At 35.8% G+C, this 25,619-nt stretch overlaps 2 protein-coding genes and 1 long non-coding RNA gene across 4 annotated transcripts; 1 reads left to right on the forward strand and 2 right to left on the reverse strand.

The window, feature by feature from the left end:
• Nucleotides 1-11,779: 11,779 nt before the first annotated feature.
• On the reverse strand, nt 11,780-12,556 carry LOC148572419 (uncharacterized). Its single transcript, XM_088507486.1, has one exon. It carries the CDS (start codon nt 12,554-12,556, stop codon nt 11,780-11,782), a length of 777 nt encoding a protein of 258 aa, XP_088363612.1.
• Nucleotides 12,557-13,335: 779 nt separating this feature from the next.
• On the forward strand, nt 13,336-16,302 carry LOC107631139 (uncharacterized). The gene is made up of 4 exons (XR_001618497.3): nt 13,336-13,852; nt 13,935-14,082; nt 14,199-14,336; nt 16,023-16,302. It is a non-coding gene; the product is annotated as an uncharacterized LOC107631139 (long non-coding RNA).
• A 6,451-nt stretch (nt 16,303-22,753) lies between these two features.
• Nucleotides 22,754-25,551, reverse strand: LOC107631138 (iron-sulfur assembly protein IscA, chloroplastic). 2 transcript variants are annotated; one of them, XM_016334480.3, is made up of 3 exons: nt 25,292-25,551; nt 23,578-23,796; nt 22,754-23,016 (listed from the first exon to the last, which is right to left on the reverse strand). In XM_016334480.3, exons 1-3 carry the CDS (start codon nt 25,455-25,457, stop codon nt 22,874-22,876), a joined length of 528 nt encoding a protein of 175 aa, XP_016189966.1. In that variant the 5' UTR covers nt 25,458-25,551; the 3' UTR covers nt 22,754-22,873. The 2 variants fall into 2 exon arrangements, with proteins under 2 accessions (XP_016189966.1, XP_088366034.1); XM_088509908.1 differs by having other exon boundaries at nt 23,578-24,936; nt 25,292-25,520.
• Between the last annotated feature and the right edge of the window lie 68 nt (nt 25,552-25,619).

Below are 25,619 nucleotides of genomic sequence, written 5' to 3' on the forward strand. Positions count from 1 at the left end.
CATACTTGAATTAAACACCCTCATAAAAATAGACCATCCATAAATAAAAAAAAAACTGTGGAAGGAAATAAATTCAATTATTATTAAGTAATAGAACTACAACACAATGAAAGAGTACAACAAATTCATCACAATGGAATGCAATTTCATCTATTTCCACCAATCCAACATTCTAAACAATAAAAACTTACTTCTAAATACCACTTAACTGGAGTGCCCACTTGTCTCCCTACAGCTCTACACTCGCGATGCCTACCCTAAGCTTGAGAAGCTTCACCTGAGGCGTATGTCTCTCATTGATAATGACCTCAACCTTATCGCTGGGTCCTTTCCCTCCTTTAAAAACTCATTTTCATGTGCTGCAAAGATTTTAGGATCACTTGAATAAGAACAACACACAAAAGGTTAAAACTACTCACTAAATCAATTTAAAGTAAACAGAAAACAAAGCCAATGCAACCAAGGTCCAAATCACAATAAAAAGTATGGCACCTTGTAACACCCTAATATTCAAATCCTTATGCTTGAGTCATAAGTCAATAATAATAAGGTGGTACGCTCTCTAGGTGGATTTATAATATGTATATAAATGAAAGGAAGTATTAAACGAGAAGCCTGAAAGGAATAAAATAAAATCACGATCGGAAATGCTCATGTATCAATGAAAAAGAAAGTAAAACGCATTCAAAAAACAAAGATAAAACATTAAGGACGAATAGAATAAAGACAGAATATATATAAACATAAGTATAATAGCCACTAGTTGTGACCTGCAAAGTTTAAGCCGGCTAGGGTTACAGTAATAAAATTTAGTTTGACAACGGTATTTCCTATCTCTCCCAAAATATACATAAAGGCCTCTATAAGCAAGTCCCAAAAGAAATAAATACATACATATAAGTATTTCAAAATAAACCCAGAGAGATTCTAAACAAAATATAAAACAGAAGTCCAATAAGCTTCGCCATCTCTTAGATGAATCAGAGCTCACTACTGAGTACCAGGACCTGCATCTGAAAAATAAGAGATATATACGAAATGAGAACCCCTGACCCATGGATTTCCAGTACGGTAAAAGTGCCAAAAAGATACTGCATAAGGCAACAAAAAATCACTAAGCAATCTTAAACTCCATATCTCATCATATCCATCTTAAGTTCTCTCTAATCCATAACTTGGCAACTATCATAAGAGGATTCTAATTCTAACTCAATGTTTCTCATACTTTCAAAACTCTCTAACAGAATAGAACCAACTCTCAGCGTCAACCAACACCAGCATGAGGGGCCTCTTAAGTGAGCAAACACAAGCAATGCAAATAAGTAATACACAAGTAGGTCCAAGTAAAGCAAGTAGTATATAATCATATAACATATACAATTAGTCAAACCATTACAATTAAGCAAACCCAAACAAATCAAATATATGCAAATGATGTATGCCTGTTCTATAGCCGATAAGTCTCATTTGTCGGTTATCAAGCCAACCCGATATGTTCGGTAGCGAACCCTGGACAGTCCCTAAGCGCGCATCCCCAAGAGTCTATGCATATAATCATAATCATTCATCAATCAATTCTCATCTCATTAGGAGAATCCGGAGAGTTAAAGTTCCCGGTCACAACTTGTGACGAATGGTCAACAGAATCTCAAATCTCAACCTGGAGCAAGTGGAGTCGACCCACTACATCTACCCAAGGAAATTCGGGACTGAGATAAATTCTCAAATCACATGTCATTCTCAACCAGGAGCAAATGGGGGGCAAACTGCTGTATCTACCCCGGGATACTCAAACCATAACCCGTAGCAAGTGAAACAATGCCACTGCATCTATCCAGACATGTATATCTCAATCAGAATCAATCTCATTGTCAATTCCCTTACTAATATCATTCTCAATTTCATTAACAACCTCCTCTTCAATCTCATCTCAATTCATATTTAATCTCAATCAAACTCATTCGTTATCCTAATTAATTACCACTTATCATCAAAATTATCCTTATCATACATCACTTCATATTTTGTTCATCTCCTTTCAATTTACTAACTCAACTCTTTAGTTTGTTCCTAACTCCTCTATGCTTAATTACACCGGCTCTAAGCTCTTATCGGAGTTTATAAAAATTTAGAAGGCTAAAAGCATGCTTAAAAACTCAAAAATTCAAGTTTTTGAAAATTGAGTGGTCATGCGTACGCATACCTCATGCGGACGTATGAGTGCAAAATTTGGCATAGTCGCGTACGCGAGAAATTTGGGCAGTGGGACACGTTCGCGTACGCATGACATGCGTCGCATACACATGAGTGTTGGACAGAGACCAACTCCCACGTACGCACGACGGGTTCCGCATACGCATAACATACCCGAACTTGAAAAAGCTTATATGTTAAAAAAAACTAATTTTTCAGCCCAAATTTCAAACCTTCATATCTTTTTCACAAATTTCATTTTTCAACCATTCTTGAACTGTTGGAAAGATCGATAAATGAATTTTCATAAAAATTTAGTTTTGTAAAATTTTCAACTTCAATGACCGAGTTATGGCCCGCCGAAGTTGGCCAAAAATCAGTTTTTAACTAAAACTAGGATTTACCAACTTTTTCCAAAGTTCACAAGCCAAAACAGTTTTAACATCAACAAAAAGACACCAAACCACTCTAATTCACACATTCACAGTCTACTAAACTCAAACCTACTTCAATTACACTTTTTAACTCAATTTCATCAATTCCACACTTCAAAATCCTAAATTTCTACTATTCTATCAATCATTCCAATTTCCACACATTCAATATCCAAATTCCATTCAACTCATACATCATCACACAACACATTTACTAACTTACCATTCTTACCTTTTTCGGCCTCCGGCCCAAATTCACGGCTTCCGACCCAACATCCATCAATTCAATACATAATTCATAAATATATTATTACCATCCAACTCATCAAATTTCACAATACATCAACTATGCATAATTACACAATCCTCATCCAAATCATCAATTGCAATAACATCTTAACAACACATATCAATTCCAACTAAATATACAATTCAAACCTAGTCCTAGGGGCATTTGGCCTAGGATTTCACATTATATTATACGGTATTTAAATGAAACTTAAACCATACCTTTAACGACGGCGGTTCATACCCAACACTTGAATTCACTTCTCAATGATACCGAATTTTGAATCTCCACTTCAAGACTCACCCAAAAGCTCCACAAGCTAATTTTAAGTTCTCAAGGTGTACCAAAATCACCCAACACTCTAATATAAATAATGAAGGTTGTGGTAGGCTTAGAGAAGGGGGGTTGAATCTATGCCTTTCTTTTAAGTTACTGAACTGACCCTTTAATCAATCTTTGAATTTCTGATTCTTTTTGAACTCACCAGCGGAAATTTATGAGACAATTTATTTTTGTCTCATGAATATTAGAAAATAGAATAGTGCAGAGAAGAGAAAAGCTAACACCAGCATATATCTTGGTTCGGTTGCCTTGTGCTATGCAACCTACATCCAGTCTCCTCCACAACAATGGAGGAATTTTCACTATAGTTAACAGTATTACATACACCAATTCCACAGGATTGACACAATCCTTTCACACTCAAGTTCTAATCCAACTTGACATTGGCTATACTAATACCTAATTATTCACTCTTAGTGCTAACCCAACTAAGAAAGGGATACCTTACAGGTACAAGATACAAGACACAGACATACCTAAAGAAATATGAAAATAACTCTAGGCTTTTCTCTCAAGTGTATCACTCAGTCTTTTTCCACTCATGGCTTTTACTTGAGCTCTCTCAATATGCCTTTTCACTCAAGGAATTATAGAAAGATAAACATAGAAAAGTAAATTACAATCTGTAAAACATGAAGGAGATTGACTTCATCAACAGCCTATTTGCTATGTGATAAACCAGATTTGCATGTCTCTGATTCAGTTCTTCATTTTTGGCGGAATGCTTCTTTGAAAGAAAGCACTGTCCAAGTAGAGGAACTTCTTTAGAGAGCTACTTCACAGAACAAAACCTCAATACACTGGGTTATCTCTCCTTGCTTCTGAATGAACAAAAATCTTCCTTTTATCTCCTTGCATGTTGCTTGCTCTTCCTAAGTCAACTTCTTGAGCAGTGTGCTTCACCAACCCCAGTCGCTCACTTTCTCCCATTTTTACTTAAATTTGGGACTTTGCTTCTGACCTCTTTGGTTGACCGAAAACCACAAGTCATCATGAACAAAAGTTTCTAATGGTAAAACCTTATCTCAGTCCTTGAAAACCAACTTGGTCCCCAAGATATGTTTAAGACCGTGGATTTACAGCAGAGAAGAACAGACAACATCTTTCCCATGTATCTCAGAATGGATAGGCAGAACGTTGAAGATGAAGAGAAGAAGATCTGATGTATGTAAAAGAAAATGGGTTACCTTTAATCTTTTCTTAAGCTTGATCTGGTTTGAACTTGCTGATTTGACATCTGCCTTTCAAGCTTAATCTCTCTCTTTCTTGCTTCTTTGGTGATTAGTTTAGGAAAGAAGCTCTCTCTCTCACTTTTTCTAATTTCTGACCAAGGCACAAAAGTGAACGTTGCTTTTGGTAAAGCAAATGAGAGGGTTTGCTTGCTGAAATCAAATCGAGCTTGGATCGGGTTATGATTTGCTTGGCCCGTTTTGATTTCTCAGCTTTGTTTCCTTTTGGGCTTCATTTATGTTATTAACCCACCAGCCTTGTTTTTATTTTCATTCTATTTGGGCTGCTAAATTGAATTTTGGCCTGCAACATTTAATAAATAATTAGCAATATACAATTTTTAATAATCAACACTAATTATTTATTTTATCCAAAAATAATATTTTTCATCATTAATTAATTTAGTTAATTTCTTAACTCAACAATCTCCCCTTTGATGACAAACATAATTAAGCAATAACCAAAAGGAATTGTATTTTAGTAAAGTTAGAAAACTTCTCTTTGATTAATGTTTCTTGCTTTGGTGTTGCTCCCCCTTTCTTTTTCAAGAGTAGCTCCCCCTAGATTTATGCTCTCCTCTTTGTTCCTGTTTTATATTGTACTTATAGAGAACACAATAAATAGCTACACACATTTATCTTGAATAAAGGAGTTTAAGCAAACAAAACCACCAAATCAGCCCAACACAGAACATATCAGCCAACCAAAGCTAAGTATCAAGATTAATCAAGGGCAAACCAACAACATATAAAAGCATGTTCCAATAAGTATGTCACTACATTTCCTGCTGCAGCTCAGTAGCAATGAATATTCAAAACTATCAGCCGCACCAATAAAAAATTCACAACTAAGATTCAAAAATCAACATTCAGCACATTCAGCAGGCTATTATTCAGCACATTCAACAGGCTATTAGGCTATTACTCCCCCTTTTGTCATCAAGGGTGGATAAAAAGCAAGATCAACAAAAACATCAGCTTAGACCTACAAGAGAGAGTTAGTGCATAGTCCAAAATATGAAGTAAACTAAACTTAAGTACATCAGTATTTAGAGTATTACAGTCATCCAAAGCAACAAAAAAAAATAAGTTCAGAAGTAACAAAGTAAACAGAATTCATGAGACAAATTGACAGCAGCAGCTTCAAGTAGCAATTCTAGGTATCCAAACCAGTTCCTTCCGAATCAGCTCCTTCTTCAACATCAGTGGCAGGATCTTCATCTTGGTTAAGATTATCAATGAATTTCATAAACACAGCCACTCGATCCCTTGACTTTCGGAGGAAGTTCTCATGTTTGCTGGCTAGCTTTCTTTGCTCTTTGCTCATAGCAATCATGTGATTAGATTGGGAGACAAACTCCTGAACAACATCCTTTACAACGTTCAGCAGAGCATATTTTTTTCCAGTAGAGATGGAAGTACCCTCGGTAGAAGGAGGAGGAGATTCATCAGGTATGAACTCTTCATCATCATCATCTAGAACCACTCTCTCAGATCGAGTAGGTCCTTTTTCCTGTTTCACTGCACCACCTCTCTTTAGATATGAATGTTTGTTTTCATAGTCCTCATTGGTCAAGTCAACACCAAAATGCTCAAATATGCAAGTTAGAAACATGCCATAAGGAAGTGCTTTGTCTTTTTTACTCCTAATAGAATCAAACATGTATCTAACCATCAAATATGCAAATGAAATTTTTGTTTTGGTGAGAAGGGCATATAAAACAAGAGTGTCAGTCTAGGAAATCCTTTGATATGAACCACTTTGAGGAAGTATGATGTGGTTGACGTTTCTGTGCAACTGAGCACGTTCATATCCTAGGGCTTTGTGAGTAGGTGTAATGCCATCAATCAAGGAGACATGTTCACAAATATTAGCCAAAGCATCATTGTAAGAAACACCAACTCCTTCATCCCACTTAACAGAAACATAAGCACAAGGACCAACATCAGTATACTTCAATGAATCACTGATGGTTTCATTATTTAGCACAATATCTCTCCCCTTTACATAGGAATGAACAGTGCCCTCATGATATGTCATGTTTGCATAAAACTCTTTGACCAACAGAGGATAAATAGGTTTTTTGATATCAAAAAGATGATTCCAGTCTAGAAATTCCAAGTTTTCAAAAAAAAAGGAAAGCCTTTCTTTTTCAAAGTTGGTAAATCAGCAAGAAAAGAAGGTCATAAGATACGGTACCTAATAACGCCTTCATAAAAGTCATTGTTCATGGCAGACCTAAATCTAAAAGGATTATAGTTGGAGTGTGATGTCATGAACTGGGATTTATGAGCAAAAGGATCAATGTCAGGTTCTCTAACTGATTTAAGGGGTATACGAGGATTACCTCTCTGTGAACGCAAGGGAACAGACCTTGACCTAGGTTGTGTTGGCTCAGAGACAGGTTCAGTCGCGGCTGGCCATTTCCCTTTCGAAGTACTAGGCTTTGACGACCCTGGTTTTGATGGAGGTTCCTTCAGAGGTTGAGGGTTTGGCGTCGACTTGGCCGAAGAAGGGATCCTTGAAGGGTTCTTGGTGTGAGCCAATGGGATCGGTTCTAGGAGGCAAAGTAGGAGGAGATGGAGATGGAGTGAAGGTTCTGTCCTAAGAACGTGTTGAGGGTTTAGACTTTGCAGGAAGCTTGTGTATCTTCTCTCTAGGAGGTTTTTGCACGATAGTTTTCTTCCTCATTTGGAGGTTTCTGGTTTAAGATGAAAAAGGAGTAATGGAGGTAGTGGAGGAAACCGAAGGGTTTGAGAAGGAGTTATGGAGGGAAGAGAAGGATTATTGGTAACCGTACCCAAAAGAAAATTTCTTAAACCATGCAACTGCATCACCTTGTGATATGACGTGAAAAGACATGACCTCACAAAGAAAGATTTTATTTGATTTTAACATAAAACATGAAAATAATTTTATATTTTGAAAATTTAAAAAAAAAACATTTAAATTAACCTGAAAGCCTTTTTGGACAAACATTATGAATCACACAAGCTAACAAAAAAACAAAAAATATGTAATATTCATATTGGGCCCAGAGGTGGTTTGATTTAAGGAAACACATAGGACCACTCATGATCTGATTTTTTAGGGTGGCCCAGATCAACTTTCACTTGCAACAAGTCCAGAACACACTGATGGAAGGAAAGGTTCTTCACATGCCCAGAATTGTCTTATACTTGTTTATGAGACAAAAGCTCCAACAAACACATCAGCAATTATTAAATAGTAAATTATAGCTCAGAATTCCTAGGCTAGTCCTAAGCATGCAGAATCTGTCCTCAGCAAGTGGTTTTGTGAAAATATCTGCTAATTGCTCCTTAGATTTAACAAATTGAATGCTAATATCTCCCTTTTGTACATGCTCTCTTATTGAGTGAAATTTCACTTCAATATGCTTAGTCCTAGAGTGCAAGACTGAATTTTTTGAAATATTAATGGCACTCATATTATCACACAACAAGGGAATATTTTTAGCATTTAATTTATAATCAGCAAGCTGTGTTTTTAACCACATAGGTTGAGAACAACATGAGGAAGCAGCTATATACTCAGCCTTTGCCGTGGATAAAGCCACTGTTGGCTGTTTCTTACTTGACCAAACATTCAAGGACTTTCCAAGGAAGCAATATAAGCCTGAAGTGCTTCTCCTATCAACTCTATCACCGGCAAAATCTGCATCACAATAACCAACTGTAGAGAAATCATCAATCTTAGGATACCAAAGACCAAAATTGGATGTGCCATGAACATATCTAATGACCCTCTTAACTGCAGAAAGATGTGACTCTTTTGGTTTGGATTGGAACCTTGAACACAATCCAACACTTTGCACAATATCGGGTCTATAGGAAGTTAAGTACATAAGAGAACCAATCATTCCTCTATACCTAGTCTCATCCACATCTTTCTCAGTTTCTCCCTTGTCTAATTTTGAATTAAGGTGCATGGGAGTTCCCATAGGTTTGGCATTTTCCATACCAAATTTCTTAACTAATTCCTTGGCATACTTCTCTTGATGAATGAAAATACCTTTTTCTGTTTGTTTAATTTGTAGCCCAAAGAAAAAATTAAGTTCACCCATCATACTCATGTCAAATTCACTTGTCATGAGTTTTCCAAATTCAGTACAAAGGGATTCATTGACTGATCCAAAAATAATGTCATCAACATATATTTGGACTAAAATAAAGGAATCATTAGAATTTTTGATAAAGAGAGTAGTGTCGGTGGTGCCTCTTTGGAAATTATTTTTCAAAAGAAATGTGCTAAGTCTCTCACACCAAGCTCTAGGAGCTTGTCTCAAACCATAGAGAGCTTTAGATAATTTGAAAACATGGTTGGAAAACTCTTTATTTTCAAAACCTGGTGGCTGCTTCACATACACTTCCCTATCTATCACACCATTTAAAAATGCACATTTCACATCCATTTGATATAATTTAAAACCACAAAATGCAGCATAAGCTAAGAGAAGTCTTATAGCTTCCATTCGGGCAACAGGGGCAAAGGATTCATCAAAGTCTATTCCTTCTTCTTGGTCATATCCTTGTGCCACTAGCCTTGCTTTATTTCTTGCAATGATGTCATCTTCTCCTAACTTGTTCTGAAATATCCACTTAGTGCCGGTCACTTTCTTTCCACTTGGCCTTGGAACCAAAGTCCACACTTGGTTCTTCTCAAACTCTTGGAGCTCATCTTCCATTCCCTTTACCCAAGAAGGGTCACCAAGGACTTCTTTGACATTTTGAGGCTCCATTTAAGAGAGAAGGGCAATGTTTGTTCCTTTATTTGCCTTTCTTGTGGAAGATCGAGTTCTAACCCCATGAAAGACGTCCCCAATGACAAATTCCTCAGGATAATTCTTCAAGAATCTCCATTCACCAGGTCTGGAGGACTTAAAGGCAGATTCAGATACCAAAGAATTCTGGGTGCTGCTTGCTTCAGGATTTCCTTCAGATTCATGAGACAAAATGGGATTGTCTCTTGAATTTTTAGCAACAGCAGTTTCTGGTTCAGCTTGAACAGAATTTCTATTTTCTTGATTTTGCACAGTTTCAACGTCCTTTTAAGCTTGATTTCCTGCATCATAATCTTCCAAAATACTTTGCACCAAGTTAGTATCACAAAATGTAACATGTATGGACTCCTCAATAATCCTAGCATCTTGATGATAAACTCTATATGCTTTACTAGTTGTGGAATATCCTACAAATAAACACTCATACGCCTTTGGATCAAATTTACCCAAATTATCCTTGTTATTTAAAACAAAACATTTGCATCCAAAGATGTGCAAGTAGTCTAAGTTTGGTGGATAACCTTTCCAAAGTTCATAAGGGGTTTTCTTCAAAAATTTTCTTATGATTGTTCTATTCAAAATGTGGCAAGCTGTGTTAACCGCTTCAACCCAAAGGAATTTTGGAACATTACTTTCACAAAGCATAGCTCTTGTCATTTCTTGTATGCTTCTATTTATTCTTTCCACCACACCATTTTGTTGTGGTGTCCTTGAACAAGAGAAGTTATGAAATATTCCAAATTCCTCACAAAAATATTCAAATAGATTGTTTTCAAATTCAGTTCCATGATCACTTCTTATAGAAGATATCTTCAAATCCTTTTCATTTTGAATTTTCTTGCAAAAAGGTTCAAAGGCCGAAAAAGGCTTCATTTTTGTGTGCAAGAAATAAAACCCAACCAAACCTAGTATAGTCATCCACAATCACTAAACTATAATGTTTACTACCTAGGCTTTGAGTTCTTGTTGGACCAAATAAATTAATGTGTAGCAACTCAAGTGGTCTTTTAGTAGAGATGTCTTCCTTTGGTTTAAAAGAGCTTTTTGTTTGTTTTCCCATATGGCAAGCATCACAAGTAATGTCTTTGTCAAACTTTATCAAAGGAAGACCTCTTACTAATTCTTTCTTTACAAGTTTGTTTATTTGAAACATACTTGCATGGCCTAATCTTTTGTGCCATAACCACTTTTCAGATTCTTTAGAATGAAAACAAGCTACATTTTGATCCTTTAGTTCATCAAGAGTAAGTCCATACACATTATTAAAATGCTTGGCAAAAAAAAGCACTTCATTTGTCTTTTTATTTATAACACAGCATTCAAGCCTTTTGAAAGTCACTAAATATCCTAAGTCACAGCTGACTTATACTCAAAAGATTGTGTTTTAAACCACATACCAAAAATATATCATCAATGAAAGTAGATTGTTCATTCTCTACTTTTCCAACAACAATTATTTTACCTTTACCATCATCTCCAAAGATCACAAAACCTCCATCATACTTGTTTAGTTTGATGAAGTAAGTTGACCTTCCAGTCATGTGCCTTGAGCATCCACTATCCAAGTACCACATATCATTTTTGTTCTTGGATGCTAGGCAAATCTGCATGAAAAGCTTCACATAACCTTAGGTATCCAAATAAATTTGGATCCTTTGAAGTTAATCCATCTTGGTTGCCCAAGTGCATTGAAATCACAAATAACATTGTAAACTTTGTTTTCCACAACTCTCTTTTCGATGAAACATTGTGCATATGAATGACCAATTTTCTTGCAATTTACACAATGATTTTCTGATGTGTATCGTTGAACTTTAGGTGAGTTATTTTGCTGGAAATGATTAAAGGGTTGAAATTTTCTGGTTTTTGGAAGAGGTACATTTCTTTTGACAAACTGATTTTTGTTAAAATTGTTCCTCTTTGCAAAAGCATTTTCACCAGAATTTTGTTGAACTTTTTGGCTTTTCGAAATTAGGTTTTGTTGTAAAATGGTGATTTCTTGAAAGCGACCTCATTTTTCGAAAAGTATCCCAAACCTGGCCTGTTTGAACTAGGTTCGGTTCTTGGTGAAGGTTCAGTTTTATTTGTGTATACTTCATCAAATTTTTCTTCAAATGTTGGAACATATCCAATACCAGATTTGATTTATGTGTATTTAGTATTTGATGAAGAAGCCACAAATTTTATAGAGGAATCATTAAAGACTGCATCTTCCTTGGTTATATAACCTAAACCAGATTTTTCAAATAATGGTCTTTGGCTTGCAAGTAATTTGTCCAAGTTACTAGAACTTTGAGCAAATTTTGCTAAGTCACCATTCATCTTTTTAATCATATCATTTAATCTTCATTTTTAGCAATTAACTCATGAGAAGGATCCACAATGTGCTTTCCTTTTAGTTTTTCAAGTTCAGATTTTAGAAATATGTTTTCTTCAATAATGTCCAAAGCACATTTAGTTTTCTTCACTTTTTCTTTTAAAAAATCATTTTCAGCTCTTAAACACATCTCTTTCAGATCTGCACTCATTGTACTTATCAAGCAATTTTGAGGTGTTTAAAGTGAGATCATCAATAATAGCATGTAAATCATCCATAGACAAGTCAAAGTAATTTACCTCATCAAAATTATTGTTTCCAGCCATGAAGCAGTCTTTGTCTTCACCTTCAGATTCTTCTTCCTCATTGGAGTCATTTTCGAGATCCTCCCAAGCTGCCACGAGTACTCTCTTCTTTTCCTTCTTTTCTTTGTCCTCTTTCTTGAGCTTCGGACAGTTTTGCTTGAAGTGTCCAGCCTCCTTGCAATGATGACACGTCACCTTGCTCAAGTCCATCTTGTGTTTCTTTGAGCTTGAACCCTTGTATTTGCCCTTATTTTTCATCATCCTTCTAAATCTCCTAGCAAAAAACATAAGCTCGTCATCTGAAATACCATCACTAAACTCACTTTCTTTTGGTTCTAATTTTGACTTGAGGGTTATTCCCTTTTTCTTTGAGTCTGGGTTTGTGTGTGTGGTTTCATAGGCAAGGAGTTTTCCTCTCAACTCATCATAGGTTATAGGGCTTAGGTTGTTGCTCTCGGTTAGGACAGTGGCAGTGGTTTCCCATTCTTTTATGAGGCTTCTAAGGAGTTTTCTCACTAGGGTTTGTTCTAAGTAGTTTGTACCCATAGCATCAAGGTTGTTGATTATGATCGAGAATCTCTCAAACGCTTCATCAATGCTTTCTCCATCCTTCATGTTGAACATCTCGTATTCTTTTCGCAGCATATCAATCCTCGTTTCTTTGACCTGTTTAGTGCCTTCGTGCGTAACCTGGAGTTTTTCCCAGATTTCTTTGGCTGTCTTGCATCTAGACACCTTTCGGTACTCTTCAAAGCTGATAGCACAATGAAGAAGGTTGATGGCTTTAGCATTCAGCTCCATCTTCTTATTGTCGTCCTCATTCCATTCAGCTTCTTCTTTTGGAGTCACCACTCCATCAGCACTTGTTTTTGTTGGAATCTTAGGACCGCTCATAATAATCTTTCATATGTTGTAATCAATGGATTGGATGAAGATTATCATCCTCTCTTTCCAGTAGGCATAGTTCTTCCCATTGAAGAAAGGTGGCCAGTTGTTTGACTGGCCTTCAGTGAGGGTGTAGGCAACTGTGGTTGTGCCCAAGTTGTTCGCCATTGGATCTTTGCTCCAAGCGGTTAATGTAAGACCCATAAATTTCAAAAAAAAAAAGAAAATTAAATTATATTATTTCTAATTATAAATTAGAATACTAGATTAAAAATTGATTAGTAAATTGATAATTAAGTAGTATTTTTAAAGTAATTTTAAGAGATTAAATTAGATTTCAAATTTGTACAACATACTTTAATTTTATTAAAATTTACCAAATTTCAATTTACCTAAAATTAATAAATTATTGATTTCATTTTTGTCCCAAATTAAACCCTAATTTGCTAAACACTTCCTAAAACTTTAACCCTAATTACCCCACTCCCTTCAGCCGCCATACCCCTTTCCTTTTCTTCCAAAAACAAACTCACAACACCACACTTAGCAACAGCCAAAAATCCACAGAAAGAAAGAAAGAGAGGAGAGGGTGCGAATCAGGAGGGAGAAGAAAGGGGGAGAGCGTGCCGACAAGTCACTGCCGCTCGTCGCGCCACTGTCTTCGCCGATGAAGGAGGAGCGAGGAGAGTGTGTCACGGAGCAGGGGAAGCTCGTGCGAGTGAGGAGCGTCGCCACCGTCGTCGCGCCGTGCGCCGCCAGCTTCGCTGCACCTCGTCATCACCATCGTCGTCGGACCACCATGGAGTCGTTGCCGTCGAACCGGCACTGCGAGCTGCTATCGAGCCTCAAGCAGAATCCGATGCGAAGAGAGAGAGACATAACAACGCGAGGAGAGAGAGAAGGCGTTGCGGGAGTTTCTGCCGCCGCTGCTCTCTCCGCCATCGCCGCTGCCGGAGTCACGAGATGAGGTGGGGAAGGAGACCATTTTCCCTGTTGCTGTTGCAGTCACTGCGCTACTACTGCTACGCTTCATTTTCCTTGTTTTCCTTAATTACCGTAAGTCATTTTTGTTTCTGAACCCCCACTGCTATTGTCATGTTATCCATTGATTGAGAAGTTTAAGACGTTGTTGTTTTAGGATTAAGCTGCTACAACTGTGGACTGTGATGGTTGATGCTCTGAAAGAGTCGTCGCTGCTGGGGCGACTGGAATTACTACTGCCAGTTCTACCGTTGCTACCAATGCTGTTGACTTGCCCCAATTCAAGTTCAGTGTCACTGCCCTAGGTCTAGCCTGTCTCCTGACTCTGTTTCACTTTTATACTCTGAACTGCCTTGGTCTCGTTTATCTATTTATTACGATTTAATTCCATTTTATTTTCGGTATTGCCTTGAATTTTTAGAGTTGTTTCCGCGTTTGATTCCATCAAATTTGATGTTGCTGCTGTTAATACTGCTGATTCTAATGCCATTGCTGCTGTTGCTGTTAATTTGGAATAAGTGGGTTTGTCGCCTTTGATTCTTGAATTCAGCTAGTCGAGGTAGGGGCGCTTTTCTTAAACTTGTTTACTTTCCAGAGTTGTTATAAATCGATATTAATGCGTAAAATACATTTTTGGTGATTTTGTAAGTCTTATGAATTGAATTGAGTTGTTTTGGATGAATGAGGTTATTAGTTGTATTGATTGATTGATCGATTCAGAAAGTTGAATATTCTGATTAGTTGACGGATGTTGTTAAAGTAGTTTTTCTAGAGTTATTGGAAGATATTTAATAATGGCATTTGGTTTAACTTTGGAAATGATTCGATTTTAGGAAAGTTTTAGTATTGAAATTTGATTTGATATTGAACCTGATTTGATATCGGAATTTGATTTTAAAACAAATTTGGAAAGGGCTTGATATTTGAAAACGATTTGTTTATTGAGAATAATTTACTATTTTGGAAATGGGTCGAACAGGGTTTGAGGAACGGTTTGGTTTGAAACTGTTTGAGAAAACCGAGAGTTCTTAATTATTGATTAATGCTGTTGAATGAGATTGATTTAGATTGCGATTTATAGGACTGGTTGATTGGATTCTGGATTTTGCTATTTCCTTGTGTTGAGTGTGGTTGTTGTGAAAATTGTTATTGGGAGTGATTTGACTGATTAACAGGTGTTTGGTTTGGTTTTGGTTGGGACCCGAAAAGGGTGGCAGAATCCGAGTTTTAGAGGAGATGCTGCCGAAATTTTATAAAATTGGAAGTTTTGTTTGAAGTAATTATTTAAGAAGATTTAGTTCTTAAACGTTATTTATTTAAGATTGATTTATTTAGAAAAGAAAGAATTATGTTTTGGATTGAGATTGTTGATTAACGGAAAGAAGGATGATGAGGATTGATTTGAAATATGATTTTAAAATGAATTTGGAAATGGGATATGGATTGATGAATGATGATGATATTGAAAATGGCTTAGATATTGATGAATGATGAATGAATTGTTTATATGGCTTATGAATTTGAAATATCTGAGATACGAGGTTCCCTGGATTAAGTGCCGTGGCTTGCCACCACGTGTACCAGGTTGAAAACTCGATACTCTGTTGACCCTACGACGTAAGTGTGACCGGGCACTATATAAATTCCCGGGAATGTTACCCCCATTGAGCAATATTGATTATTTGAGAAAAAGCTATGCATAGACTCTTGGGGATGCACGTCGGGGGACGGTCTAAGGACAATTCAGACTTGTCGGGTTGGCTGGATAACCGACAGATGAGCCTCATCAGCCATAGGACAGGCATGCATCATATGCATTTGTATGCTTTGCTTGGGTTTGAACTTGTTTTGGTTTGCCTAATTGCTAAACTGTTCTTAACTGCTACTTGAACTATTTGCTGTAACTGCTACCTACTTGTGTTTTCCTTGTCTGTCTTGCCTGTGTTTGTCCTGGCGTGCTACATTTGAGGATGAACTTTGGTGCTGAATTAATGACTGAGTTGTTTGATTGCATGGTTGGTTTCTGATTGAGATTTTCTTATAAGAAAGGAAAGATTTTGGACTTCTGAAAGATTAAATATTGTTTCTTTGAAAGAGTTTTGAACGATTTCCTATTGGTTTTAAAAGATTCATAAGGCAATGATAATCACTGAGCTTGAAAACAGTTTTCTTATTAAATATCTTCTTATGACAACTTTGAAACTTCGCGGTGAGACCGTGTGGTTAGGTTCTCACCCCCCTACAGCTTTACCTTTTCAGGAACCAGATGAAGAGGCATTAAGAAGAGTTATACTGGGTTTGACTTATATGCTGCTGTGTTAATTAGATTATTTTCTTCCCTCATCTTTGTCATTACAAACTTGTAAGAGGGATAGGAATTGTATGTTCTATATGTATATTATTTTATGAGGTATTATGTAAGGAGTCTTGTACATGAATCTATGCCTGCTTGCATTTTTCTTAAGATAAAGTGTTTATTTTCATTTAATAAAAAAAAAGGAAATCAGCGAATACAGTGTCGAGTCAGGCTCCTATTTTAGTATTTAGTATGTAAAGCAGTCGTAATACTTCTTTCTATCAGAGTGGCGCAGCCGGAAGCGTGACTTCTGATAGTGAGGGTGTTACAGTTAAGCTTGATTCTTGAGACCTTAGCTCTGATACCAATTGAAGGTTGTGGTAGGCTGAGAGAAGGGGGTTGAATCTATGCCTTTCTTTTAAGTTACTGAACTGACCCTTTAATCAATCTTTGAATTTCTGATTCTTTTTGAACTCACCAGCGGAAATTTATGTGACAATTTATTTTTGTCTCATGAATATCAGAAAATAGAACAGTGCAAAGAAGAGAAAAGCTAACACCAGCATATATCCTGGTTCGGTTGCCTTGTGCTATGCAACCTACATCCAGTCTCCTCCACAACAATGGAGGAATTTTCACTATAGTTAACAGTATTACATACACCAATTCCACAGGATCGACACAATCCTTTCACACTCAAATTCTAACCCAACTTGACATTGACTATGCTAATACCTAACTATTCACTCTTAGTGCTAACCCAACTAAGAAAGGGATACCTTACAGGTACACGATACAAGACACAAACATACCTAAAGAAATCTGAAAATAACTCTAGGCTTTTCTCTCAAGTGTATCACTCAGTCTTTTTCCACTTATGGCTTTTACTTGAGCTCTCTCAATATGCCTTTTCACTCAAGAAATTATAGAAAGATAAACATAGAAAAGTAAATTACAATCTGTAAAACATGAAGGAAATTGACTTCATCAACAGCCTCTTTGCTATGTGATAAACCAGATTTGCATGTCTCTGATTCAGTTCTTCATTTTTGGCGGAATGCTTCTTTGAAAGAAAGCACTGTCCAAGTAGAGGAACTTCTTTAGAGAGCTACTTCACAGAACAAAATCTCAATACACTGGGTTATCTCTCCTTGCTTCTGAATAAACAAAAATCTTCCTTTTATCTCCTTGCATGTTGCTGGGTTGCTCTTCCTAGGTCAACTTCTTGAGCAGTGTGCTTTACCAACCCCAGCCACTCACTTTCTCCCATTTTTACTTAAATTTGGGACTTTGCTTCTGACCTCTTTGGTTGACCAAAAACCACAAGTCATCATGAACAAAAGTTTCCAATGGTAAAACCTTATCTCAGCCCTTGAAAATCAACTTGATCCCCAAGATATGTTTAAGACCGTGGATTTACAGCAGAGAAGAACAGACAACATCTTTCCCATATATCTCAGAATGGATAGGCAGAATGCTGAAGATGAAGAGAAAAAGATCTGATGCATGTAAAAGGAAATGGGTTACCTTTAATCTTTTCTTAAGCTTGATTTGGTTTGAACTTGCTGATTTGACATCTGCCTTTCAAGCTTAATCTCTCTCTTTCTTGCTTCTTTGGTGATTAGCTTAGGAAAGAAGCTCTCTCTCTCACTTTTTCTGATTTCTGACCAAGGCACAAAAGTGAAGTTGCTTTTGGTAAAGCAAATGAGAGGGATTTGCTTGCTGAAATCAAATCGGGCTTGGATCGGGTTATGATTTGCTTGGCCCGTTTTGATTTCTCAGCTTTGTTTCCTTTTGGGCTTCATTTATGTTATTAACCCACCAGCCTTGTTTTTATTTTCATTCTATTTGGGCTGCTAAATTGAATTTTGGCCTGCAACATTTAATAAATAATTAGCAACATACAATTTTTAATAATCAACACTAATTATTTATTTTGCCTAAAAATAATATTTGTCATCATTAATTAATTTAGTTAATTTCTTAACTCAACAAATAATTTCACACATACATCAACCTAGGGTTCATGAAACTTTATAAATCACAAGAATTTGGTGATCTCTTATCTTAACCCACAAAATTTGTTGATGAAATTCACCAATAGCTTATACTAGAGTACCCCTAAACAACCAAAATCACAAGATTTCTCAAAACCATAACTAAATTTTAAATTGAACATGTTCTACAAAAATGGGGTGAGAGAATTCAAAATTATTACCAATCTTTTTAGATAGAATTGTAGAAGATGATATGGACTTCGTATAGTCGTAAACGGTGTAGCAATTGGAGCACCGGAGAGGAAGTTATGGTGGTTTGAATATATCAAAAGCTAGGATTTTCTCTCTTCTTCCATCTTTTCTTCAATTTCAGCATGAAACACTTATGAATGAGGTTTGGTTGCTGAATGGCCATTAGTAAGGGCTTATATATGTTAGATATGGGCCCAACTTGGGCCCGATTTATTGTCCAATTTTGGGGCAAAACCTTTAAAATTAGCATTTTTAATTCACATTTTAAAAGGGGTACCTCACTGGTACAAGATACAAGACACAAGAAACAACCTAAAAAAATCTGAAATCACTTTAGGCTTTTCACTCAAGTGTATCACTCAGCCTTTTATCACTCATAGGATTTTTCTTGATTCCTCTCTTTCTGCCTTTTACCACTCAAGAAATTACAGAAAGATATACACAGAAAATGAAATACAAACTGTAAAAATTTGAAGGAGATTAATGCTTCAACAGCCTCTGTTGCTATAAGTTGAACCAGATTCACTTGACTCTGATTTCGTTCCCTCATTCTGGCAGAATGCTTCTTTTACTAGAAAGCATTGTCCAAGTTGATGAACTCTACTCAGAGAAAGCTTCTCAGAACAAAACTTCCAAACCCAGGTTCTCTCTCCTTCTTTTCAAAAAATTGAAAATATTTCTTTTGTATTTCTTTCCAAGTAGCTGAGCTACTCTCCTCTGAGTCAACTCCTCGAGTTATGTGCTACCAACTTAGCCTTTCACTATCTTCCATTAATCCCTAAATTAGGAATTTTGGAACAGACCTTTTTTTGCTTGACCAGATGCCTTAGATCAGCAAAGATAAAAGTTGGTCAATGATAAACCCAAATCCGAACTATTAATAATGTGCTTTGTCTCCAAGAAACTTTGTGAACCATTGATTTACAGCAGCAGAGATCAAAGACTTCTTTCTTCATTTATCCAAAAATGGTGTCGCAGAGAGTTGGAGAAGGAGTGAAGAAATTAACATGCATGCAAATGGAAATAAATCACCTTTATCTTCTGACTTAGCTTAATACGGTTTGGTTTTGGCAATTAGACATTTGCTTTTTGCTTAACCTTTCTCTCTCTTTCTTTTCTGGTGATTGGAGCAAGAAGAACGAAGCTCTCTTTCACTTTCTTTCTGAGTTTGTGACTGAAGCAAACATGTGAGGTGCTTTGGAAGGCTTCATCTTGATGGAGTTTTCATGGGCTTGGGTTTGAATAATTTCATTCAGCCCAGCTAGTTGCTTTGCATTATTCTTCTTTGGACTTTGAGTGTTAGGAAGCCTACCGAAGATTTTGTTTCTATTTTTATTTGTTTGGGCTGCTGCAACTTTTATTTAGGCCTGCATCACTTAAACAAATGCAATAAAAACTAATTAGGTGATTAACCTAATAAAATAATGTTTGTCATCATCAAGTAAATTTCTTAACTCAACACCTTAAATAAAAAATATATTTAAAAATATAATAAGAGTGTAAATAATCAAGGTTTTGAAAAATGATTTGAATCGACCAGTCGAACCGATCGAATCGTAAACCGCTGCCATACACGGTTCGGACAGAAGTCAAAACCGCCAAATTTAAAAACCGACAATAGACTGTTGAACCGACCGGAAACCGTTCGGTCGAACCGAACCATGACCCGGCCGGTTTTTGAAATGTGTTAAAAACGGCTGCGTTTTTTGTTGCTGAAAGTGAACCCTAACTCCTCTCTGGTCTCCAGTCTCCACTCTCCACTAACGGGCAGAAGCGGAACACGAAGCAGCACTCACCTAGACGGCTGGATCGAGCTTCCGGCGCAACATCCGTCCAGCCACCACCGCCGCCGTCGCAAATTCCGTGCAGCCAACGTCAACCAGCTCTGTTTGCACAGCCACTTCCTGTCGCGCTTCCAGCTGTGTTTGATATTCGAAAATCGGAACCACCGCCAGTGCCACTTTCCGTCGCGCAGATACTTCCCGCCGGCGCCAGCTCTGTTCCACACTTCCACCCCGTCAGCCACTATCTTGCCTCTTGCCAGCCACTGTCCCCGCCAGCTCTGATTTTTTCCAGGCTTCCAGCTTCTAACCCTAGGTATAAAATTTGTTCTTTGTGTTTTTTAATTTTTGAATCTGCTGTTTAATTTTTGAACCTTCCAGGCTGCTGTTTTAGTGTTTTTTATTTTTTGAATCTGCTGTTTTTGAATTTTTGTTGATAGATTTATTGATTTTAGGATTTACGGTGATTATTTGCTGCTGTTTTTTAATTTTTGTGCTCTGTTCATTTGCTTCCATATATTTTCTTTGATAGTATTTTCCCGATTATAAATTCTGGTTTTGAGTCAAAACTTTGCATTTGTTGTCTGTAGTTTGATTTGAGATCAAATTAGATCTGATCTGATCCTATTAAGTTCAAACTATTCTTGTGGATTTTTGGTGTAGAATTGTTGGTTACCTGTTTGAAGTGTGTATTTCTTGTGATTGGATCTGTTTTGAACTGGATTGTGATTTTATGCTGCATTAGGTGCTGATAGTTTATCTTGGGTGTACTTTTGGGATCATTTACTTGTTAATTATTGGACTTTCAGTTTGGTAAGGATCTTCTTGTACAAATTTGTTATCTTTCTTTAGGTTCCTTATAGGTTTATTTGTAACAAATTTATATAAATTTTGGATCATTTTGAATGTATTTGTTGGCGCAATTGTAAGAAATATACTGAAATTTCGGTTTCAATTTCAGTATCTCAAAGTCTTCTGGTTCTTTGAGTTTTTATACTATTGTACACAACCAAACTCATGATAAATTAGTCGTTTTTTTGCAGGTGCCAGTTTGTATTAGTTCTATTGAAGAATTTGCTTGTTTTCTTGTTGAATAAGAAATAAATTTTTTCTTTCTGTTTTTCTGCATTTGTATGTCAGAATCTTGCCGCGAGAGAAGTACGAATGGTTCCTTGATCTTCAGCGAAATGGAACTGCGAAGAACTCTGGTTTCACTCTGCGGTTCGACCTTATGGTCCTCTTCATAACTGGTCTTACCAATGTTAGGGATGTTATCCCTTTCCCAAGAAGCTATGGCATAGCCAACAACTAACTAACTATGGATACAAGAGAAGTATGATACTCTGGGTGTGTGTAGCATATCAGTTTGAATGTAAGTCCTACTGTCGACAACATTCATATTTTAAATGCTATAAGATTAGATTAGAACATTCAACCAAGCACTATCTTAATTTCACTTGTTATTATTTAATTCTGAGTTTGTATTTTGATAAGATCATATGATTTTGGTTAATGACATTTCATGTATAATTTTAAATTTAGAAGATATTTTAATATTTATATTAGATTATAATTATATTTTAGGATGTTTATTTGTAATTTGTTTATTATTCTATTCTAAAACAATTTTTTCGGTTGAATCATGATTGAACCGGTTGGACCATTAAACCAATAAACCAGTAACTAAAACGTTTCGATGATCGGTTCGGTTTTCAAAACCTTGTAAATAATAGCATTAACTCTTTTCCCTGCTATAATTTATATATAAATAGTTTTTGTAAGATTTTGGTGATAAATCATTGATGTCTTACGCCTTTAGATTTTATGAGAAAATATTAATATGATAATAGCCAAGAGGGTGTGACGAACTGATGATAACCCAAATTTTATTTGAGATAATATGATGACTCTATCGCTAGTAACAAAGAACAGTCCAAAATTTAAATAATCTAGCATAAAATTGAAGGCTCTATTAATTTTTCGTTTATTTGACATTTTTCCAAAACTACCCCTATCTATATTCAAACTTTATTTTTCTAGGTTAAACCAATCACCCTCTAATTGAAAAGGGGCAATAATCACTCAAAAGAACAAATATTACACCAATAAATATTATATACCATAGATTGTCAAAGCAAAAATGTCATTTATATAATAAAATCAGTTATTATAAATTTATATATAAATATATGTATTATTTAATTTATTTTTAATATATATTTTATACTCTAATATATAATTTATTAGTAACTAATTTTAATTTGCATCTAACATGATTGTTGTCAAACATTTTGCCGAATTTATATGTATTACCTTGCATCACTTGATTGGAAAGGTCAATAACCGCTGTTACATGTATCGGGCTATCAAGTGCTTTCACATGTGTTAAAAAACATAATAAAAAGAGCAAAAATACATATATACAAAAAAACTACTACATGAGTATATTTATGTATAAATATATGCGTTATTTAACTCATCATTTTTAATTTATATTTTATATCTTAATATATATTGTATGTAGATGTCTAAAAGTATATGGGAAATGGTAGGTTGAGACATCACATTCTTGTAGAGGCAACACGAGCTTATACATGGGGCGAAATTTCACCTATTTGTAATTTTGTATTGTGTGTGTCTGCGATTATGAATAGCCTAAACAAATTACATTGGGCTAGTTCAAGTGGTTCAACATTAAAGAAGTATACATAGTCTAGAGTATCCTTCGAAGAAACATCAGATATTGTAACTGTTGTCTATAAACATGGTTTTACATTTCCGCAGCAAAGGATTTGCCACATCCACAAGTTTGTGTCGCATTAGGATTCTTGAAAGAGAAACCTCCCCCAATCAAGGCATCACTATAATCCAACTGCATGCCAAATATGAAGAGTAGGCTCTTAGGATCGCAAACTGCAAATACAGATGGAGAAGCCAAAAATGTCAAGTGGTGACTTATATACAACCGTGTGGATGTAGTTCATTTCAATCTTCATTACAGTAAGAAAGTAATAATATTCTAATTTCTAAGTAATGAAAAGTACATTTGTTCAAAAGAGTAAATAAATAAAGAAATGCAGTGCTAACTGCTGTTTGAAATGAGCTGACAAAATTCTAGCAAACAAAGCTTAAATAGAAGTTCATGTTAAACACCAAGATTTTAATCCAGTCTAAGATTAAAATTCATGCCTACCGGAGCAACATAGAGCTAGCAGATAATTACCTGCAATCCTTCAAAATAATAATAATAGAAAATAATTACAACTAGCCAATACATGTTGCACAAAAAAATGGCCATAAACTGCTCCATAGACAGCATCATATATCGGGATTTTCACAAATTCTTAACTCATTAAGAATTCATAGCAATTGCCTAAACCCTAAACCCACATAGATCATATTATGCTGGTCAAACAGCTCAATTAGGAGATTATAAACACAAACATTAATAAGAACTAGAAGATGAAATCATACCAATTACAAAACCATTGTACTCAATGATGGAGTCATCTGGCCTTGTATTAGCCTTGTCCTCAAAATCCATAGTGTACGACATACCGGAGCACCCACCCTGTTTGACACCTATTCTTAAACATAACTCCTCATTTCGCTCAGACCTCATCTTATTCAAGTGCTTCAGTGCATTATCCGTAAGTGATATTGCAGGTGCCACAGCCCCAGATGCAGGTGCAGCTGAAAGATTTTCAAAAGGGGTTTGAGAATGAAAGTAAAAGATTGGATTAGGACAACACGTAGACATCGAGAAAAGGTGTAACACACATGCCACTGCATACAAAATTCAAAGTACATGACAACAGCAGAAAAACTTAAGCTTATTCAAGGAGTGAGTTGGAGGAACACAAAGTACTTGCAAAAAGCAAACGCATCGGATAACTCATATAGTCCATTATCCATCACCTAAATCTATTATATGCATATTATTTCTATGGTTTTATTATTTGGATTTAACTCTGATTCACTGACTCTGATGCCAATTCTGTGATCAAAGCTGTTAAGTATTGATTAATTACTTTGTGATGACAAACATATTTGATTATTTTCTATTATAACTAACTATTATGATGAGCAATGTAGGAATCAATTAAGGATGACCAATCAAGCAAGCTAGAATTGTGCAAAACAGCAATATTAATGAGAATATCATTAAGATGATATCAAACCTAATTTGGAAAAATGTTGCACCATCAAAACAGCAAGTGATACGCTCCAAGAATCAAATTCATGAGTGATTGGATAACTGCTGCATATTATAATCAAACTAAACAAGAAAAGGATTCTCATTCAAAGCCAACGGCTAAGTGCATTGATGTGTGCAACAACTAGTTGATGAAAAAGGAAATTATTCCAATATTGAAGAAGAGATTTCAGCTGTATAAAAAAATTTCATCCAAAAGAGAAGACAGCCATTCGAGCTTAAGTCAGAATATATACACAACCTTGTTTCCTTGTTATTTGAGTGTGTTCTTATTTTTCTTTTGTCTAGATTCAAGCTTATTTTGCGAAATACAAAAGGCAAAGAGACTAGTGCATACAAAAGCCATTTAATCTTTATTTGAGTGTTTTGATTTTCGAAAATGTGTTAGGTTACAATGCATTTGATTCCCCTTAACTAAGTCAGGTTAGCACCTAGGTGATTTACTAAGTTTGAAATAGTTTAGAATTGGTGTTTATAATCATTATTAATTATAGTGAAAATTATATCATTGTTGTGACGTAGGTCATATTGCACTTCGTGACCAAACCAGAATATTCGGTGGTGTTAATCTTCTTCTTTCTTAAAACTCTGCAACTTCCATTTTTGTTTTGTTCTGGCTGCAGAAGGAGACAAAAACAAAAATAATCTCCAGTTTTAGTGTACTGCACAATCTATTTTCCTAAGCATTAAAAATGGTTCATTGATTCAATCCCTTCTCAACTCACTTGAAACCTTCAAAAAGTCAAAATAATACACGACGGAACCGAAATCAGTAAACCCTAACATGAATTTTGCAACAGGTAAAAAGGCAGTACCGCATAATCCAGCAACAATTATGATATTGCTAATCTCGATCTATTTTTGTTATTAATTAACATAATAATAGTTAACGCCAGCTACACAAATAAGCGAGCACTAACAAACAAGAACATCATAAGAAGAGAATAGCACACCGCGAAAATTAAAGCATACCAGAAACTGGGGCTGAAACTGATCGAATTGAAAGCGGCCTTGTTCGATTGAGATTTGACTGTGGAAATCGGAAAGAGAGTGAAGTTTGAGATTGAGTATGACTTTGAGGAACAGAGAGAAGGCGAATAAATTGGGGAGAGGGCGTGGTAGTTGCAGAGAACGCCATTGGAAAAACCGCAAACACCAACTTCCGTTTTCTACCTCCCAATTTTCAATGCTTATGTTGCGTGTACAACATTTCTCTCTTTTTATTTTTATGGTGTTTGTTTTTAGTAGGATGAGAAATTTATACGTATCCATAATCCATATGTTACAAATATAGACAAAT

The sequence above is a fragment of the Arachis ipaensis genome, chromosome B3 (assembly GCF_059453495.1).
Source record: "Arachis ipaensis isolate K30076 ecotype BB chromosome B3, ASM5945349v1, whole genome shotgun sequence".
Lineage (NCBI taxonomy): Eukaryota > Viridiplantae > Streptophyta > Magnoliopsida > Fabales > Fabaceae > Arachis > Arachis ipaensis.

Excerpts from the sequence above, each read along its gene's own strand:
- LOC148572419 (XM_088507486.1), bottom strand. The coding sequence starts at position 12,556 with ATGCTGCGAAAAGAATACGAGATGTTCAACATGAAGGATGGAGAAAGC.
- LOC107631138 (XM_016334480.3), bottom strand. The coding sequence starts at position 25,457 with ATGGCGTTCTCTGCAACTACCACGCCCTCTCCCCAATTTATTCGCCTT. Across the intron at positions 23,797-25,291 it reads AGTTTCAGCCCCAGTTTCTG|CTGCACCTGCATCTGGGGCT; the intron begins GTATGCTTTAAT and ends AAAATCTTTCAG. Across the intron at positions 23,017-23,577 it reads GTACAATGGTTTTGTAATTG|TTTGCGATCCTAAGAGCCTA; the intron begins GTATGATTTCAT and ends CTGTATTTGCAG.